Raw genomic sequence first — 20829 nt, forward strand, 5'->3', positions numbered from 1 at the left:
AAGAAATAGTTCACAATCAACAACTTTAAAAAAATCTTGGGCTGGAGAGTTAGCTCAATGGTTAACTGTTCTTCCAAAGGTCCTGAGCTCAAGTCCCACCAACCACATGGTGGCTCACAACCATATGTAATAGGATCCAATGCCCTCTTCTGGTGTGTCTGAAGACAGGGGCCATGTACTCATATAAATAAATAAAAAATCTTTAAGAAAGGAATTAATCAAAACAAAACTACATACTCCTTTCCAAGGGCAATGTCCTTTCTTAATTGATCAATCTTCATGTATCAAGGTATGAGGTTATTTCACCAGGGACATAAACAGAGCCAAAACTAAGCAATACTATTTCTAAACTGTGCCATTTACTAAAATGTGATCTTGGGTATCATAGGCCACGTCTTGACTTTTTCCCCCATAGCTGGTTATAAGGACTGAAATATAGAAAAGTGCTGTGAATGAATGTCACAATACAAATGCACAGTATTACCAAAAACCTTCAGCAAAAGTTAATTCATAAGATAAATTCTGATGTTTAACAATACTTAAAAAGAACTCAAAAGCAGAGCTGGCAAGATGGCCCAGTGGGTATGGATGTTTGTAACATAAGCCTGGCAAACTGAGCATGTAAAGGTGGAAGAGAACTAACTGACTTTCAAAGTGGTTTTCTAACCTCCACATGTGCACCACGGCATGCCCTACCCTGCCACTAATAATAATTAATTAAACAATTAAAAGTATTCCTAAATTAAATATTTTTCTTACCTTAATAGCTTTGATAGCAGCTTTAGTAATGAGAATCATCTTGGCTCTAGAGATGGGAGGCTTCATATCCATAAGTGAGAAGAGCTTAAAAAGAAAGCAAAGAAAGAAACATGAATGCAGAGGCAAATGCATTAAAAAATGCTACAGAACTAACCAACAGTATATCCAAGTCAAAACCTCACACCTCTTCATCGACTGTGTGAAGCAGCAGTGCCAATTTACCAACGTTTAAAGTAATTTCAGTTCCAAATCTTACTGAGGCATTGGAGAACTTCCATAACCCTAAGGTTCACTCAGATAAAATGTAAAAAGTTGAACAATAAATTTAAAATGCCCTTATAAAGTTCCAAGTATCTATGATGCTAGCATGAGCATTCACGTTTTCTTCTCTTAAAGCCTGGTCCACTTCTGAGAATCAGAACTAAGTGTAATGCATCTTTATAGCAATTGTGGAAACCTATGATGACACACACACAACATTCTTTAGCCCAAAGACTAAATGCAACTTAAGACAGTAGTAATCAGAACCAGAAGGGTTATAAGCATAAATTCCTGAGATTAAGTACAGTTTAAGGTCTGGAGATCAGTGCTGATATGGTAGTGCAGACCTTTAATCTCCTTGTTTAATCTCCTTGGTACTTGAAGGCAGAGGCGGATAGATCTCTTATGAGCTCCAGAGTAGACAAGGATAGAGTCCCTGTGCCAAAACAAGAACACCTAGGGAGATGGTTCAGTGACACAGGACTGAGTATGATCCTTTAGAACACACATAGAAAATGAAGTTGCCCTTTCTCTACACACAAGCGCTCGCTCACACATACGTACACACACACACACACACACACACACACACACACACACACACACACACACTTTTCTCCTTGAGAAAGACTCAAATGAAAAAGTAGAAAGGTGGACTGGAGAGATGGCTCAGGGGGTAAGAGCACCGACTGCTCTTTCAAAGGTTCTGAATTCAAATCCCAGCAACCACATGGTGGCTCACAACCATTCGTAATGAGATCTGATGCCCTCTTCCAGGGTGCCTGAAGACAGCTACAGTGTACTTACATATAATAATAAATAAATAAATCTTTAAAAAAAAGAAAAAGAAAAGAAAAAGAAAAAGTAGAAAGGCTGTAGCGATGGTTGAAGCTATATAAATCAATGAACAAATTTAACTATTTCAACTTAAAATCTCTAAGAAGGACTCATAAACATACAGCACATGTTTACTACCTTTTCTGGCTTCAGCCAATATATGGATCAAGAGTACATTTTATTGAAGTATTTATCTAATGCTGAGATTGTACATAGTACCTAATTTCAATAGTAAGCAAGTCATTATTTTTTTTAAAGTCCAATGAACAATCAAGATTGCTATTGCTCCCAAGTAAAAAGAAACTGACACAATCATTTTAAAAATTAAAGCATAGACTATCATACAGCAACAGTCAACATTCGGGCCAAAGATTAACCAGAGATGCATAAGGTAGCAAGGTGACCTCATCGCCTCTAAGATTTGTTTTCACTAAAAACGATGTGCTAAAAGGGACCCTAGAGCCTACTGAAGCTAGGGGTGCAAAAAGTCCAATACAGCAGAGAAAAGAGCTGCATGAAAGAGCACCAGAGCCAAGTGACACCGTAAAACCCAGAAATGCACATAGCTCTTTCAAACACTCCAAGGATAATCAGAACACAAACCAGCCCTTGTCCTCTCATTTATGAGGATATAACAGACACGACGGTCATGTTTATTGCATTTGTGTGTATTTGTGTATGATGTTAGTACAGGTGTGAGCATGTTAAAGTGTGCATGTGGAGGGCAGAGGACACCTTTAGGTAGTCAGTTTTCTCTTTCTATTCTGGGTTCCAGGGACAGACTCATTTCTTCAGCTGCCTATAAATGCCCTTCACCCACTGAACCACCCTGTAGATCCCACACATGAGGTTTTCAGTAATTCTAAATTCCAACTGGTTAGGATTTCACATAAGCAGAAATGTATTTGGGGTTAATTTTTCACTCGAAAGCTCAACAAATGGCATACTTGGCATACAGAGAGGCAGCAGGACCATCTTAAAACTTTTTATTTAGAGATAGGGTTTCACTGTACATCCCCGGCTATTCCTAAACTTGGGAGAAGACCAGGTTGCAGTGGGGGCAACGAACCTAGGCATACTTGTATGAGTCTATACTTAGAAAGTAGACTATCAATGTATAGAACAGAAGGCTGGCTATTGAGAGCTCTGCTATGCTCAAAGAACTGATATCTCAAAACCAGAGTACTTGCCATACATCATGTGACATTAAACCATTCTGAGTAGCCCTCACTCTGATCCCCTGAACACTGTTGGGCAGCTTCTGGGTTTTGCTTTTGTAGCACGACAAAAAGAAAGTTAGAGTCTTCACCTAGAAGAAGAGGACCACCACTGTGGAGGGCCTGTGGAAGCTATACCTGACCCTACCCTTGCTCTACTGTGATGTGACATGTCCAAGTTGCTATGAATGGTCTCATGCCTTTGCTGTCATAGTGGACTAAAACCTTCTGGAATCTGAGCCCTGAAAAGTATGCCACAGTGACAGGGAATGCAAACCACTCCAGAGGGGCTGAGACGCTGCTCAGAGTAGGGTACTTGTTTCACACATAGTACACATCCCTAAGAAAAGCAAAACCCAGAAGCTGCCCACAGTGTTCAGGGGATCAGAGTGAGGGCTACTCAGAATGGCTTAATGTCAAATGATACATGACAAGTACTCTGGTTTTGAGATATCATTTCTGTGAGCATAGCAGAGCTTTCAATAGCCAGCCTTCTGTTCTATATACATTGATAGTCTACTTTCTAAGCACAGACTCATACAAGTATGCCTAGGTTTGTTGCCCCCACTGCAACTGTTTCTGAATTTGATCTGGGTCTTTAAAAACAATACTGTATTACTGTCCTATGAATTATTAATTCAGCTTCCAAATGGAATTATCTAAACAATTCCATAATAGTTGTCTTGACTTTTTTCTTTTCTTGGTCTCCATGCCTACCCTTCCTCACATGTACCAACCCTAACTATTTTCCTTAGTTAAAATCAGTTATGCTAAGCCCAATACAAAGGTCCATGACAGCAGCTATAAGAGAAGCTATAAAGAGTTTGCAAGTTTAAGGGCCATAGGCAACTTAGTAACATCTTGTCTCAAAATAGAAAGTAAAAATAGGTGACACATATACTATTAAGCTGTCTGTTATTTATGAGTAGTCTCTCTCATTCTAAAGTAAATAATTTACTATTTAGTCCTTCCTCAACTCATCTAGAGACAAATTGCAATTGAATAATCTTAAACAACAAACCTGTCAAAGCAACCAGTATTGGCTGGGAAATCTCTCAGATTTATAAAAGTGGACCTGTGTGACAATCCAAGATTCTAATTACAGTTACTGAATTTTCATAATCTATTATTCTTAGTCAGAAAACAGAGCCAATAACTGCCCACTACGTTTGGCTCTGCCACTGGCTAATGCTGAGACTGATTCATCAGCACAATGGAAATCATACAAGTGTGGAGTACAAGCCTATCAGAGCACTAGTGCAGTACCTAGCCAGAGTGAAGGACTAAGGAGTGTCAGACTACCATAGCTCCTTGGAAACAGTTCTGAGCAGTGCTTCCCAAGCTACAGATGCAAGTCACAACTAAGAAACCGTTAAATACACTTGCCCTGTGGCACTGACCCCCACTAAAGTGGTATAGAATATGTACATTCTGTAGTACACTTTCAATCATCTTTAGACCACTTATAAAATTTAGTAAGTATCAAGTACTGTAAATGCTGATATACTGCTTAGGGAATATAACAAAATATAACAAGAAAAAAAAAGACTACTGCAAGGTACACAAATGAGACTTAAGAGAAACAATTTTCAATCAAGTGCCGGTGGGAACAAGGACTCTGCACTAAGGAGAGCCTGAAGAGGTTGACCTGCATATTACCACTCACAGAACTCCAAGTACTGCTCAGTACAGTGACCGCAAGTCTTACCCCTTGGAACTGTCTACAATTTTACTGTTTTTTTTTTTACATTTATTTATTTATTGATTTATTTACCTTATGTATATAAATATACTGTAGCTGTCTTCAGACACACCAGAAGAGAGCATCAGATCCCATTACAGATGGTTGTGAGCTACCATGTGGATGCTGGGAATTGAACTCAGAACCTCTGGAAGAATAGTCAAGTGTTCTTAGCTACTGAGCCATCTCTCTAGCTCTCACCCCAATATTTTTAAGCCAACACTAGTGATTTTGCAGATAGCAAAGTGTCAACTATACCGTTTCATAAAACTTTGTGTAGTTTTGCTTGTGGGCAAATAACACTTAAATACTAATCTAACTGTAAATCATAAGATTGTGGTTAAAGAATAGAAAAGCGAGAGGTAGACCTCATTTTAGAAATGAGAAAAATAAAGGTAAAAATGGAGAAGGAGAAGGGCACTCAAGACTGGTTATTTTTAACCAACATCTAGTCTCAGCCAACACACCTCAAGAGGAAAGCAAAACAAAACACCAACAACTTAAACACAAAAGTATAAAAACCATAAAACTGTTATTGCAACACTGTCTAACACGAAAAACACAGTAGACACTGAGGTATTGAGTCAGAGAACTGATTCTAAATCAGGTCAATTTGCCTTCCCAAGCTACATAAGTACTCCTATGCTACAGAGGTATGATGCTATCTACCAGTGTGTACACATTCTCAGGAAGCAATCCTTTTGGTGCGGGTCCACCCCTCCATGACAGCCTGCATTTCTATTCATTTGTCAATGGGAAAATACATTGTAGAGCAGCATGGTGAGCCATGGACTCCTCTTACATAGAGTACTAGCATCAGGCTCTGGATCTCAAAAGTACAAGGCCTCATTGGACATTGCATGCATTAGGAAAATTCAGTTCGTAGCACCAGTCTGAGTTGGCTCTGTGGTCTGTAAGTGTGGGACAACTTGTAAGAAAGCTTATCTTCAACATTGTCCTCTCTCATGCTGGCTTGAGCTGCAAAGTATTTTAAACACAAAGAGCCACTACTCGTCGGGCAGTGGTGGTGCACGCCTTTAATCCCAGCACTTAGAAGGCAGAGGCAGTCAGATCTCTGAGTTCGAGGCCAGCCTGCTCTGCAGAGTGAGTTCCAGGACAGCCAGGGCTACACAGAGAAACCCTGTCTCAAAAAAACAAAACAAAACAAAACAAAACAAAAGAAAAAAAAAAGAGCCATTACTCATGGTCATCTCTTCCTTTAGTAAAAAGACTTGGAATTCATTCAGTATTGAGGGGTCAGGCAAAGCAAAATAACACTATTAACTGCACAAACCTTGGTAAATGCTGTAGTTTTGTGAAGCTGTACAGAATACTACACACTAGACAATTTAAAAAAGTACGTGGGGCAACTCCATTCTCAGCCTACTACCTAATTTTTAAGGAGCTTTTGTTATTAAATGGGGTCTTAGCAAACTGAAGGCAATTCTCACACTGCAGTCTCCCAAATGCTAGAACTATACAGTTCTATAGGCTGGAAAGGTGTCCCTATCTAGAGAGAGCATCTCATGACAAAGGTCTCAAAGGCCATCTCTGATTAGGTCATCTACCAACATACTTGCATAAACAACATGAATATGATTCCATCCATGAGTCTAATCGTTCAAACATGTCAATAACTCTAGATAACCTTTCCAAACCACAATTTATTTCAATTTGAAAAAAAAAAAAAACGTTAATAGTTCTTATCTCAATCCACAAGGCTGTTAAATTAAATAAGGCAATGCACATATCTCAAGCCTAATACCTTGCCCCCTCCACACACACACACTCAGTAAATGAGCAATACAATGCTCTGGAAATCTACTTTTAAGATCTTTATAAACCATTCCCTTTGTGTACTATAGTATGTGTATGGACAGAGCACAAGGTCATAGAACACTATTCTACCACTCACTAACTTTTTTCCCCTTAGCAAAGCTCCAGTAACATGCCAGTCTCCACTCAGTACAACAATGGGGTTACAAGCATGCTGATACAACCCTACCAGCTTTTTACAAGGGTGCTGGGGTCAGGTCCTCAAGTTTGCATAGCCAAGTGCTCTTCACTTTTGTACCAATGTAAAGCCACCCAAATGCTACTACACTCAAAGAAATGAAGACTTTAGTAACTGTTAGTCATTTACAAAGGTTACAGCTTCACTGTCTGTACTGACTCACAATTTAGCATGAGGCAGAGCAGGGATCCCCCTCAAATAACAGAATACGAGGAGTTGACTATCATGCCTTGTCTTACCTTATGCCTAGTGATATGATTTCTAGATGTAACTATCCCAGGTTAGTTTGTAAGTGTAACATCTTAAAATCCCAGAGTTCACATGTTTTCTCTAATATACCTCAAAAATGAATCAGCTTAACTGTTTTTCTACTGGCACAATAAAAGTTTACAATGTACCCTAAAAAGGCTTTAAGTGATGAATCTTATGCTCTAGAAAGCAGACTATTTGATACCCTTATCTGACCCCTATTTTTCTACATGGATTCAGGATATCTTTCTGAGAAAAATTGTTATACAGTCTTCACTTGACAAAACATGTTCTGCCTATTGGTAACTAGCAGACTAGATACTCCTAAGAGAAACAACCAGAAGAGATAAAAGTGAACTGATATAGACTCTACAACTTCTAGACTATGTCTTACTCTAATCTTGAAATTAAGCTATCAAGGAAATTAAAATAATTAGGAAATTACAAAGTAGTCTTAGTTTTTAAGATATTTTATGTGTATTGTATGAGTGTCATTCTGCCTATAACATGCGCACTCTAGAAGCAGTTATAGACATCTGTGAACCACCATTGTGGGTGCTATGACTCTTTTTTTTTTTTTTTTTCCTGAGACAGGGTTTCTCTGTATAGCCCTGGCTGTCCTGGAACTCACTCTATAGACCAGGCTGGCCTCGAACTCAAAAATCTGCCTGCCTCTGCCTCTGCCTCCCAAGTGCTGGGACTATAGGCGTGCGCCACCACTGCCTGGCTGGTGCTATGACTCTTAACCGTGGTCCTTTGCAAGAACAAGTACTCTTAACCTCCAAACTGCCTTTCTAGTCCCAGTCCTAATTTTTTAAAGAAAGGAATATATGGTACATGTTTGTGTATGTATGTATGAGGCCAGAGGTCAAAGTCAGATGTCCTCCACCATTCTCCACCTTGTTTGAGACAGGGTCTCTCATGAATTTGAAGGGCAGTAAGTGGCCAGACTGGCTAGCCACTCACTTAGTCTCAGCTCTCCCAGTACTGGGTTTCCAGGATGTCTTGTCACAGCAAGCACTTTAACCATTGGGCCATCTCTCCAGCACCTTAAACATGTTTTTTAAAAATTCTTAAATTTCTTAAGTACTTTTTCCTTTCTTACTCTCAAATGGTACTTAGCCCAACCTTTCTTTTCCTTAAACTTGAAAACTGTTTTTCTCAAATTTATACTTATAATCTCATACTTATAATCTCAATGGATAAGTATGCTTACCATTCTCTTCTTTCCTAATATTACATAAACTCCAAGATGACAAAGCATTTTTCCTTTTAAGTCTTATTATTCCTGTTTAATTACAAAGTTTAGGGAAATAAACAAAAATCCAAGATCAGACAGTGGGACAGTAAAGGCACTGGCCGTCAAGACTATGCTGGCTCCTCAGATCCATGTGGAGGAGAGAACTGATTCCTGAAAGCTGTCCTGTGACCCCTACATATACATGTTGTACCAAAAAAAAAAAAAAGAGTCATACAAATATCCAAAGTGACAGGCAGGTGCCAAAGTCTTCAGTAAGATGCAGGTTTCAAAGGCACTCCACTCTACTCCACTCTTGGTTTTTGACTAAGTGTATCCTACGCACAAGTTTTTACCCAATCAAAAGCTAAAGCCAACACAACTGTGATGAATTTTTTTTTGCTTTTTTGTTTGTTTTTGGTTTTTCGAGACAGGGTTTCTCTGTTTAGCTCTGGGTGTCCTGGAAATCACTCTGTAGACCAGGCTGGCCTTGAACTCGGAAATCCGCCTGCCTCTGCCTCCTAAGTGCTGAGATTAAAGGCATGTGCCACCACTGCCTGGCATTGTGGTCTAGCTTTGTTTCTTTTTAAAAGATTTACTTATTTACTTTATGTATATGAGTACACTGTAGCACACACCAGAAGAGTACATCAGATCCCATTACAGATGGTTGTGAGCTACCATGTGCTTGCTGGGAATTGAACTCAGGACCTCTGGAAGAGCAGTCAGTGCTCTTAACTGCTGAGCCATCTCTCTCCAGCCCTACAACTGTGATGTTGAATAACATAAAAGTACTCATAAATTTCTCAACAAAAGAGAACTGTCATTTCAGGGGGCGGGGGAATGCTTATCCAGCTAATTATAGCCTAAACTCCATAAACCCTATAACTCCAAAAAACTTATTGCTTAAATAGGCCAGGGGTAACTTACAATGCCTTCTGACATAGTATTTCATTTTAGGTCTTTAATATGTTATTTACCGGGCTGGAGAGATGGTTCAGCAGTTAAGAGCACTGGCTGCTCTTCCAAAGGTCCTGAGTTCAAGTCCCAGCAACCATATGGTGGTTCACAACCATCTATAATGGGATCCAATGCCCTCTTCTGGTGTGTATGAAGACAGCTCCAGTATACTCACATAAAACAAATGAATACATTTTTTAATATGTTATTTACCAAAGCAGTATTGGAGGAAAACATCTCCTAATATTGGGGAAGACAGACTGGGAAGGCCAAGCACACTAAAACAAGTACTACTGTGCTGTTCTCCTGAAAGTAGAAGCCTGTGTGTACAGCTACCAAGAGCAGGGACAGACAAGAAACGGACTGTGACACTGTTCCCAGGAAAGATGCCTGCTGCCTGCTAAACCTGAGACTCAAATCTGATGCCCTAGACTCAAGACTCCTGCAAGTTCTTTCACCTCCACAGGAGCACAGCCACAAAAATTTCAAGAGACACTAAAACTGAAATACACACAACTCAATTAACAAAGGAAAGTAAACTAATGAGCAACCTTACCAAGCAAAGCTCAAAATATAAATTTAAATGGGCTAGAATTCTTCATATCTATGGTGTTGAATCCACATACAGCCAGCTGGTGAGACACAGTTGATGCATTTTACATTTTAACTTCTTAGAGAAATATAAAGTTAAAACAACAAAAACTAAAAACAGAACAAAAACCTTTAACCTTTAACCAATTCTACAGCCAAAAATGTACCCAATGCAACAATAGGATGCTCCCAAATTCTCACAATTACTATTCAGAAAAAAATAAATAAAAAGCAATGTCCTTTTACATGGTTGTCTTCAAACGGGAAAGAATCGCAGTGTAAGCAGAGGGGAAGAACACTAAAACACCTTAAAATTAACTGTCAGTTTACTGAGATTATCTTATTGCCCAATTTAAATCTGTCTAACTTGTACTTATTTTGAAAAGAAGTTAAAATTATGGATGTAAAAGTTAATTTTAATTTGGGTCTAGGACACATTTTTTTTTTCTTTTTGAGACATGGTTTAGCTATGAGGATGGCCTCAAAGTAAAGTTCTGCCTGACTCAGCTTGAGTACTAGGATTATAGGTATGTGCCACCATGTCTGTTTTCAAATTATTATAAATGTAATTAAGTGAATAAAAAGGCCACTAGCTGGGCACTGTGGCACACCCTTTCAATTGCAATAGACACAGGTTGATCTCAGAATAGCCAGAGCTATGTTTCAGGGGGAAAAAAAAAAAAAAAACAAAAATAAAAACCACAAATATATAAAAAAGCAAATAAATAGCTAAACTATATAGACTTATCAATGTCAGGTATGCCTTGTCCATGAAGTAAGTTCTATTTGATTTCAGTCTACACTGCTTGCAAATTTTAAAACGTAGTAGTACTGGCATACTGAACTTAGATATATATTATTTATATCTACCTATCTAATATATATTATATACCCATCTTTTTAATAAAATATTTTAATTACAAAAAAGTAGTATTTTAAAATTTTTCCTCTTTAAATTCTTAGCAATGCAAATCTGGGAAACTATGGTTGTATGTGTATTTCTTTTCTTTTCTTTTTTTTTTAAATATTTATTTACTATTATATCTAAGTTCACTGTAGCTGTCTTCAGACACCAGAAGAGGGAGTCAGATCTCATGGATGGCTGTGAGCCACCATGTGGGTGCTGGGATTTGAACTCAGGACCTCTGGAAGAGCAGTTGGTGCTCTTACTCGCTGAGCGGGTCTCTCCAGACTGCATGTGTATTTCTTATTGACATCTGTGCTTTAAAGGAAGGATCTTTTCAAATTGTCCTATTTTGCCCCATGGGAGGAATAATAATATGAAATAACTAGTACCCCCTGAGCTCCCAGGGACTTGACCACCAACCAAAGACATGGTGGGACTCATGGGTCCAGCTGCATATGTATCAGAGGATGGTCAAGTTGGTCATCAATGAGAGGAGAGGCTCTTGGTCCTGTGAAGGCTCTATGCCCCAGTGTAGGGGAATGCCAGGGCCAGGAAGCGGGAGAGGGTGGGTTGGTAAGCAGGGGGAGGGGGCAGGGAACAGGGATTTTTTTCTCCCCAAGGGGAAACCAGGAAAAGGGATAATAACATTTGAAATGTAAATTAAAAAAAAAATCTAATAAAAAAAAGTCGGCATGTAGCTTTGCTTCATTATGGGGGAAAAAATGTCCTATTTCCAAATAAACTATTTTTTTTTGGTGGCAAATCGTTTGAAGTCTAAATGTTTAACCAAACCCTTCTCAGTTGCTTGTATGTAGACAGGCCTACCATCAACAGAAAAACAGTTCAACTTCAAAAAAGTTGTTTTAAAAATAAGCAGGGGAAAGGTACTGTGCTGTTTCATTGTTCCCATGAGCAGTGTCTTGAATTTTTCCTGCCCCTTTTTGGTACTGGGGACCAACCCTTGGGTCTCCATGTTAAGCAAGTGCTCTCTACACTCCAACCTAAGGTCTTTAGTTTGATGTAAGCAGCATATTTTCCCACCTACTTCTTTATAAAACCTACTCCTCAGATTCTCACCTCTGTGGCAGTATGCACCCGATGCATAGAAATACATGCAGGAAAATACTCCTAAAACCTATAAAAACTTAGATACATTACAATAATTATGTAGTTATACCCTATGTAGGTAGGGTTTTATTGCTTCAGTTAAAAATTAATGCTAACTAAGAACAGGGAAAAGGCAAAATAGAAATCTTGTTATTAAGTACATGGAGATCTTTCAGAAGGTAATGACACACTACCAAGCTGGTCAACTCCTGCTCTAACACAATGGCTTAGAGAGAGAGGCATCACCACCAGTAGACTAGTAAGGGGATATGATATATTAGATTCAGTCTAAACACATACATTTTCTGTTTATTCTTTACTTACCATTAAACATTTGTAATATAAATACCATCGGGAATAAAATATCCCATCATTCTAGTAACTTGTTAGTTTAGACTCTTAAGTCCTAAGGAGGCGTGCCGTGGCTCCTTTTCCCCACCTCAAGTTGTCAGTTTCAAATACCCACAGTAAAAAAATTATGAGACTGAGATTTCTTTGGGTCCGATGTCTCCAGTCTCTGTGAGACACCTGTGCATGTATAGTCCTGGGCTTGATCAATATACTCAACTATGCTGGTCATATCAATGCCTCCTCCTGCTGAGATTATGTTTCTAATATATTTGCAAAGAGCTAGAGTCGACTTCAAACAAATATATAGTGAATATGCAGCTTTAAAACTGAAACCTCGCTGGGCAGTGGTGGCACTCACACTTGGGAGGCAGACGCAGGCGGATTTCTGAGTTCTGGTCTACAAAGTTCCAGGACAGCCAGAGCTATACAGAGAAACCCTGCCTCGAAAAATCAAAACAAAAAAGCAAAAAAACCCAAACAAACAAAAAACAAAAAAACAAACTGAAGCCTCATGAACAAAAGTTATGCAGAATGTCATTACTAAATGACAAATGGTACGTGGGAATTCTTATAGTGGTAAAAAGGTAAAAGCATCACTGAATTAAGGCAGATGTCTGTGGTGTGGGAGCGCATGTGGAGGCCAGCTGATAATCTAATGGGGTGGTTTCGCTCCTTCCACTTTTACTGAGGTTCCAGGGACTGAGCTCAGGTGATCAGATACTCACTCTCAGCAAGTACTTTCACTTACATCTGTAGGGTAACTTTTGATCAAGATGATAACTGACAGTAAAATCAATGCTGCATACATAGATGGTATTAGGAGTTCTCAATCTTATTGTCAACCAGGCTTCTTTTATGAGTTCCTACCAGACTCCCAGGGAATTCCTGCCTGTAAGCCTGCTGCCTCATGTACAACTTTATAATTAAAAGAACATTTTTTTTCTTCAATTAAGGGCATTTAACTGTCTACTGAACAAAATTGTGAAGATTAAGTTTAGTAGCCATTGACAAAACAAGAATTTACAGGCTGGAGAGATGGCTCAGCGGTTAAGAGCACTGACTGACTGCTCTTCCAAAGGTCCTGAGTTCAATTCCCAGCAACCACATGGTGACTCACAACCATCTGTAATGAGATCTGATGACCTCTTCTGGTGTGTCTGAAGACTGTGACAGTGTACTATTCACAAACACAAAATAAATAAATCTTTGCCATTGTGACAGATTAATACAGCTTTAAAATAAGTTTTATTAGGCACTAACTAACTACACTTTTCTGCTGTAACTGGTACAGCAGATTCTATGTATATGTATACAATTCAAATTTCTTTTCTAGCCTTCAACTGGTCAGCCCATCTAGAGTCTGTCCTGGTGGATTACCAATCACATGGGATAGTTTATACTATGACACTCCAATTATCCAAACACATGAGAACTTTTTGAGAGGTGACTGGATGGCTGCCCATTTTTAGTGAGTCTGCTGTCCACTCACCTCTGATAAAACATAACAAGAAAACAACAACAACGAACTAGTTTGGAATTCTTCAGTGCTTCCCATAGTTTCCCCTGGTTGTCAGATTCATCTGACGCAGCTACATGGTAAGTTGTCTACTTACACAGAGCAGTAAAGAGCTTCAACTATAAAGTAAGGAATGTAATCAACAAGCCATATAGATGCTGAACACAACAGTCATGGTCAGGATATATAATACTATGTTATCAAGGTAATTTAAAATGTGATTTAATGTGTATAGCCATCCATATAAGGTAACTTGAAATACTTAAACTGTGTCTTCTTCTATCCCATGGCCAAAAACCTACAACTTATTTCTGGCTTTAAACAAAGAAAACCACCATTTTGTCATCTTTAAAAAAAAAAAAAAGTATAGATTATCCCCCAATTCTGTTTAGCCACATGTAGAAACTAAACCTTTCTACATTACTCAAATTTATCTTTAAATCAATTTATTATTTATATAGATAACTTTTTCTGGAGCTAAATACTTGACAAAAATGTTAAAGAGGTCACTTGGGAGGCAGAGGCAGGCGGATTTCTGAGCACTTCTGAGAAGTGCTGTTGGGATGCTCTCAAGAGCCAGATTTCTTTCCATTATTACTGTGTAAAGAGACTTCAAACACCGACAGAGATCAGAGTTGGGAACAGAAGAAAACTGTAACTAACAGAATCCAAACTCTCCAGGAATAACAGCACTGCATAGGCAACTGCAGTAAAAACTGCTAACAGATTAGCATGTCCCTTTTACAAATAAGAGCACTTTGAGCTGGGCGGTGGTGGCGCAGGCCTTTAATCCCAGCACTTGGGAGGCAGAGGCAGCCGGATTTCTGAGTTCGAGGCCAGCCTGGTCTACAGAGTGATTCCAGGACAGCCAGGGCTACACAGAGAAACCCTGTCTCGAAAAAAAAAAAAAAAAGAGCACTCTGAACCCTTTTCCCACGCAGATCTCTCAATAAAGATTGATTTAAAAAGTATTAACACTCCTGCGCATTGGTGACACACCAATCCCAGCACTTGGGAGGCAGAGGCAGGCGGATTTCTGAGTTCCGAGGCCAGCCTGGTCTACAGAGTGAGTTCCAGGACAGCCAGGGCTACAGGGCTACACAGAGAAACCCTGTCTCGAATCCCCCCCCCCCCAAAACCAAAAACAACAACAAAAAAAAGGGATTAACATTGCAGGTTAAAAAACAGCAATAGTCTCAAGAGATCTAAATTCCATTGAACAATTGTGCTGAGTAACCAAGAGGTAAAACATCAGCGCAATTACAGTGTAAACAGGGACAGCAAGCTCCCTGGTGATAGACTTCTCTTTTCAGGGTAAACGCTGAGTCAAGAGTGGCTGTAGAACATCAGCTAATAACCAAGTAGTCACAGCTTAATTTGTCTGACTTTAAAGATAAGCTGAGTCTTAAACTACTCATATTTTATCCCCCCACACACAACAAAGCAGCACTGTATGCATGGCACACCTCAGTGCTAGCACTCTCAGAAAGCCTCTTTGGTGGTCTGAGTTCAGAAGTATATTCGTATATTCATGTCAAGACTCTAGATGCTTCCTCTCCATTTTCTCACAAGCACAATAGTGCTTGCCAGGGGCTGTTACTGCATGGAAGTTCTCCCACCCCCTCCCCGCACCCTCCCACCCACCCCCCCACCCCATCCACCCCAGCAATATATTTTGAGTTTAAACTTCTAATATGTCTATAAATACAGTTTGCTGTTACCTTTAACATTGTGAATCTAAAGGAGTCAAAGAGCAATATGAGTACAACTGTAAGCTCAGCAGATGTGCACAGGAATACATTTGACAAAGTTCATTGCAGTTTATTAGCACAAATGGATTCTTTGTAGAATTTAAGCATGTTTAATGTGCACAATAAGCAACATATGTACAAACACAGACTGTCTTTACTGTTCACAGGCCTCAATTCACCATCTGATTGTCTCTGCTGGAAGCAACAGCTTAGATGAGGACAAAGACAAAAAGAGCTATTTTTAAATAAATAACTCATTTTCATTTAAAAAAAATTTTACAATTATACTTTCAAGATTTCTAAATTATAGATAAATGGGAGGGGTAGGATATATTCTTTAAAAGCCTAAAAATATAGTTAAGGGGTTAAAAAAAATCTATAGCTTTCTGGGGCTGGAGAGATGGCTCAGTGGTTAAGAGCACTGTCTGCTGTTCCAGAGGTCCTGAGTTCAATTCCCATCAACCACATGGTGGCTCACAGCTATCTGTAATGGGATCAGATGACCCCTTCTGGGGTGTCTGAAGATAGCAACAGTGTACTTATATACATACAATAATATACATACAATCTTTCAAAAGAAATCTATAACTTTCTACCTCCCAAGTGCTGGGATTAAAGGCACCCATAGCCGGGTAGTGGTGGCGCACATCTTTAATCCCAGCACTTGGGAGGCAGAGGCAGGTGGATTTCTGAGTTCAACCCTAGCCTGGTCTACAGAGTACCAGGACAGCCAGGGCTACACAGAGAAATCCTGTCTTGAAAAACCAAAAAAAGGGCACCCATCACCCAGCTAAAAAATTCTGTAATTTTTACTCATCCCATAAACTTCAGCAAAATTGTAAACTTTCACACTGAGGAAAACCATACTGCAAAGCACAAAGTATCGGCCAACATGGACCTGCCTTAGTCCACCTTCAAGACGGTGTCTGTGAGAGAACAGCGCATCCAACTAGCAAGTTAATGAGTGCATTTAATTACTTCCCCTTTCTTCTATACCAAGCAGACCTCAGTGACATGACTCCCAATCTGTCCTCTTCCTTTTACCACTCCCAACCTTCTCCTGCTGCTTTAAACTCATCTCTTCATATCCTTTCCCTGAATATGCTCAACTCTCTCCTTTAAAGTTTATTTCATGTATATGGATGTTCTTTCTGTCTGTATGTTTGTGCACAAGTAGAGGGCATCAGATCCCCTGGAACTGGAGTTACACACTGTTGTGTGAGTAGCCAGGTCTCCAGCAAGAACAGTCCGCACTCTTAACCAGAGCAATGCCTCCAGCCCTAAAGCCTCTCTTCCTACATAATAGAGACTAGGGTTTATGCCATACTACCCCAAAGCCCAATCTCATCTGATAGTCCCACCTCTTACCAAGACTAAAACCTTACAGTGTAAGGTGCACAAACACATGGCCTGCCGTTCAGCAGTGCTAGCTAGTACACTGTTAGCTGGCTTCCCATCACCCTTAAGGCAGCCTCTTCCTCTAAATACTCAAAACCAAACAACCACTTGACCTCTTATTTCCTTATCCATTCAACCCTAAACTTCAAATTCTATTACCTTTAAAAAGGCTTAGTGGCCTTAAGTCTTTAATCTGTTGGCCAGCCCCTTATTATTCTATAAAGCATATGAATTAAGCAGAGACATTTACATTTAAAACCTGGTTCTGCCATTATTTAGAAATGTGCCCTTGGGTGAATTTTTTATTTAACTTCTTTGAGAATCTATATGTAACTGGCTATCTATGCAAGGCTGTAGGAATACATACCTGTTAAAGTAGACATAAAGTGCCCAACAAGCCAAATCATTATTTCTTTCTCTCCCCTAGACCCTGGAATTTGCACCAGCACCCATCTGAGAGTGACTCTGTCCCTGTTTTGGCTGCTTCCAACTTTAAATACTACATTCCCCCTATTGCTTGCCAAAAATATCCATGTGACTGTACCACACAATAGCAACTTAACCTAGTTCACAACCAAACACAAGTCTTCTCCACTAAGCAGAATTTTGAAGACTGGCTTGCACTGATGGCACCATCACCGTCTCGGCATATAGAATACAGGGACAAAAGCCACTTATGGAACGGCCAGGCACCAAAGCCCCTGAATTACTTTGGCTTACACCCTTTCATGCCTCTCCTGAACTATACCTGTCTCTCCCACACAACACCAGTACAAGCTGAACAATCTTGCCATCTTAATGCTTAAAACCTTCAATGTTTACCCACAGCTAAAAATGACAACCAAGTACTTTAGACGTGAAACATCACACTACACACTACCATCCACTAGTTCCCAGACTCGAAATGCTACCCACTTCTCAGCCCTGCTGCCCCTTCAAACCACCTCCTCTAAAATCCTAATACCTTTTCTTTTGAGTTTTCACTGACACCTCATGGGCACCCCACAACACACAGAAGACAGACTCCCTAAGTGAGAGAGCCTTCCAGTGTTAAGGACAAAGCTGAACAACTCAACGTTTTTAAACCACCAGCTGATTTGGGAGATTCAATGTTACAAGGACCTGACCTCCTCAGTAATGTTTTCTGAATGGGGAGAAAAAGAATAAATGAGCACAAGATCTTAGGTTTTAATTTGCAGTTAACAGAGAGTTGGCAATGGCAACATTCACCTAACAAAACATAACTTCACGTTCACAGACTAGGATGAAAGGGAATCAACTCGAGAAATGCTCAGTATGCCATTTAAAGATCAGAATGCTATTTCCCCTTCTTAAAGAGTCACACACATCCCAAGTTTCATATTTCAGAGCAATTCAAACTGACTGCAGTTTTAGGCTATTTTTCCTCATCCATTCAACCTGAAGCTTCAAATTTTATTATCCTTAAAAGGTTCGGTGGCCTGAAGTCTTTACTCTGTTGACCACTCCCTTAGTAGTCTTAAAAACCCTAAGTAAGTAGAATGATTACCATTAGATACCTTCCAAAATACCTTAAATAAGGAGTGAATGTTTCTGGTCTTTAAAAACACACTAAAAATCCTCCTTGTTCATTAAATCTTCAGGTTAGCTTTCACCTCAAGAGGTGTGCCTGACATCTTAAGACTGTGGCATTTGTGTAAGTTCTCCTCTATTCAAGAACCATTTGCCGGGCATCTGCAATTCTACCAAGTCAATGTTGTTGAACTTGAACGCTTGGAGCATTATCACGGATTTCTGGAAACTCACATTAGTTTACAGCTTTGAAAATCATTTCTAGCCGAGCAGTGGTGGCACACACCTTTAATCCCAGCACTTGGGAGGCAGGGGCAGGCGGATTTCTGAATCCGAGGCCAGCATAGTCTACAGAGTGAGTTCCAGGACAGCCAGAGCTACATAGAGAAACCCTGTCTCGAAAAACCAAAAAAAAGGAAGAAAAAAAAAGAAAATCATTTCTAGTCAACTCTTTCATCTCACTTCCCATCACCAGGTGCAACTACTTCGGTCTGGGACTTACCAGCTGAGGAAAAGTATTTTGAGGGAGTAATCTGTACAGCAATAAATATTCTGAACTGCAGGATTAATTGGAGGGTCCCCTACTACGGCACCACGAATAGAAAGAGGAGTAACACCCTAATACTAGAGAGTTGAGCCATAGAAATCTCACTGTGAGATGGAGCAAGTTCTGACACCACATCAACACGTGTCAAACTATGACATCAGATTCCTTCAATGCTAGTTTATCTTTAGTATTTGAAACAAGAAACACAGTCCAACTCAATCCACAATAGCTTCCAGTCTGTAACTGCGTTTTAAAACATCAATGGTCGTCTCCTCCTCCCAAATCCATTCAGATAAATAAGATGGTTTGGACTTTTATGCTCCAAAAACAGCACCTGCAACGATCAGAGATACAACTGGAGAACTTTTAGGCGGCAGGCAGCTTTGTTCCCGGTTTGGGGAGGTTTTCACATGTAAATGTCCCTGAGGAAGGGAGCTGAGGATTAAGTACCCCGAGAGGGAGGTACGAGTGTGAATAAGTGCAGACCCAAGCAGCCTTTCTAGCGGACTAAATGGGGCGTACACTCTGCTCTCCCATTCAACTTTTTAGGTGTCAACGATGTACAGAAAGGGTACTTCTAGACAGAAAGGCCAAGGAACTACCTCTCTGTGTTCATCTGTGAGCGTGTCAATCCAGGAGGCGGGAGGGCAGACACCCTCTCCAACTCTCCGCCACCCGGGATCAGAGTCCAGCGGCCGCCGCGCCGCAGCCCGAGCAACAGGAGAGCTGGGGCTGCTGCTACGCCGGCCGCAGGACCGGCGGGAACTCCCGCCCCTGAGTCGGCCCGCCCGCGCTCCGTTGCAGCCCCTGGCGGGATCCCGGCCCCGCAAAGCAGATAACCGGGCCGGGAGGGAGCACAAGGGCCACGTTGAAGAAGCTGGAGCCGGCACAGGCCGGAAGGGGGCGAAGGGGGTACTGGCGGGGGAGGGGCGCGGGGTCAGACCCCGGCGGTGGCCGCGACCTCTTCCAGGCTCCAGGCCCGCTGCCCCGGAACCCGGGGCAGGAAGCGTCCCCGCCCCGACTCGGTGCTCGAAAACCCTCGGGCAGCGGGAGAAGCGACCCGGCTGGCCCGCAGCAGACCTAACCCCAAGCACTCCTCACCTCCTGGTTGAAGGCGTTGACGGCGTCCATGTTCGCGTTGCGGCGGCGACTGATCCGGGCCCGCCGGTCACATAGACCTCGAGCCGCGACTGAGTAGGGCCGGGAGCCGGCAGGGCCCTAGGGCGTAGGGGGCAGGAGGACGGGAGGCGACGACGGCGGAGGCCGAGCAGGAAGGGGCTGCGGCCGAGGCGGCGAGGCTGGGCCGGTCGAGCGCAGGCAGAGGCGGCGGGGCCCTGCTCAGTCCCGTGCGCCGGAGGAGGGATGGGAAGCGGCGGCAGCGCGGGGCTCCAACATGTCCGTTTGGCGGTGGCGGCTGCGCTCTGCGTCGCGCTGACACGGCCCCCCGCGCCCTCACGCACTGGCCCACACTGGCCGGGCCGGCTAGCGGGCGGGCCTCTCTGTCTCTTTCCTCTCTTTCGCCAGCAGGATGGCGGCAGCGACCGGAGTGCACGCCGCGCGAAGCACCCTGGGACAGCTCGGGCCTCCAAGCGCTTCCTGCGCACGGCTCCGCCCCGCTCGCTTTAGGCTCCGCCCCCGCCCCGCTCCGCCGCGCGCCGAGCCGCTAGCGTGTGACCGCGCGGTGTCGCGCGCTTTCCCGCCGGTTGCTCCTGCGGCGAGCGCTGGTCTTTTGGGCTCAGGATCCAGACGAGGGTTCCCAGGGTGCATGGTGGTGGCATCTTGCCCAAGCAGGACTGCGCCCCGCTGCTGCGACAGACAAAGCGCGGAGGGTGAGC

The 20829-nt window shown here is 41.7% G+C and overlaps 1 protein-coding gene across 6 annotated transcripts in view; it reads right to left on the minus strand.

Annotated features, from left to right (window-relative positions):
* The window catches only part of Scaf4 (SR-related CTD associated factor 4), a 60429-nt gene extending 39849 nt beyond the window's left edge, over positions 1 to 20580 (minus strand). For 3 of the 6 annotated variants that reach the window (XM_031364357.1, XM_031364353.1, XM_031364354.1), the window contains exons 1-2: positions 20096 to 20397; positions 760 to 843 (exon numbers count right to left, since the gene is read on the minus strand). In XM_031364357.1, the coding sequence (XP_031220217.1) occupies positions 760 to 843; positions 20096 to 20125 (114 nt within the window). In that variant the 5' untranslated portion in view covers positions 20126 to 20397. Of the gene's footprint in view, positions 1 to 759; positions 844 to 20095 lie in introns of all 6 variants that reach the window. The other 3 variants (XM_031364352.1, XM_031364355.1, XM_031364356.1) reach the window with 3 other exon arrangements.
* Between the last annotated feature and the right edge of the window lie 249 nt (positions 20581 to 20829).

Source organism: Mastomys coucha, unplaced genomic scaffold, assembly GCF_008632895.1.
Source record: "Mastomys coucha isolate ucsf_1 unplaced genomic scaffold, UCSF_Mcou_1 pScaffold12, whole genome shotgun sequence".
Taxonomy (NCBI): Eukaryota; Metazoa; Chordata; class Mammalia; order Rodentia; family Muridae; genus Mastomys; species Mastomys coucha.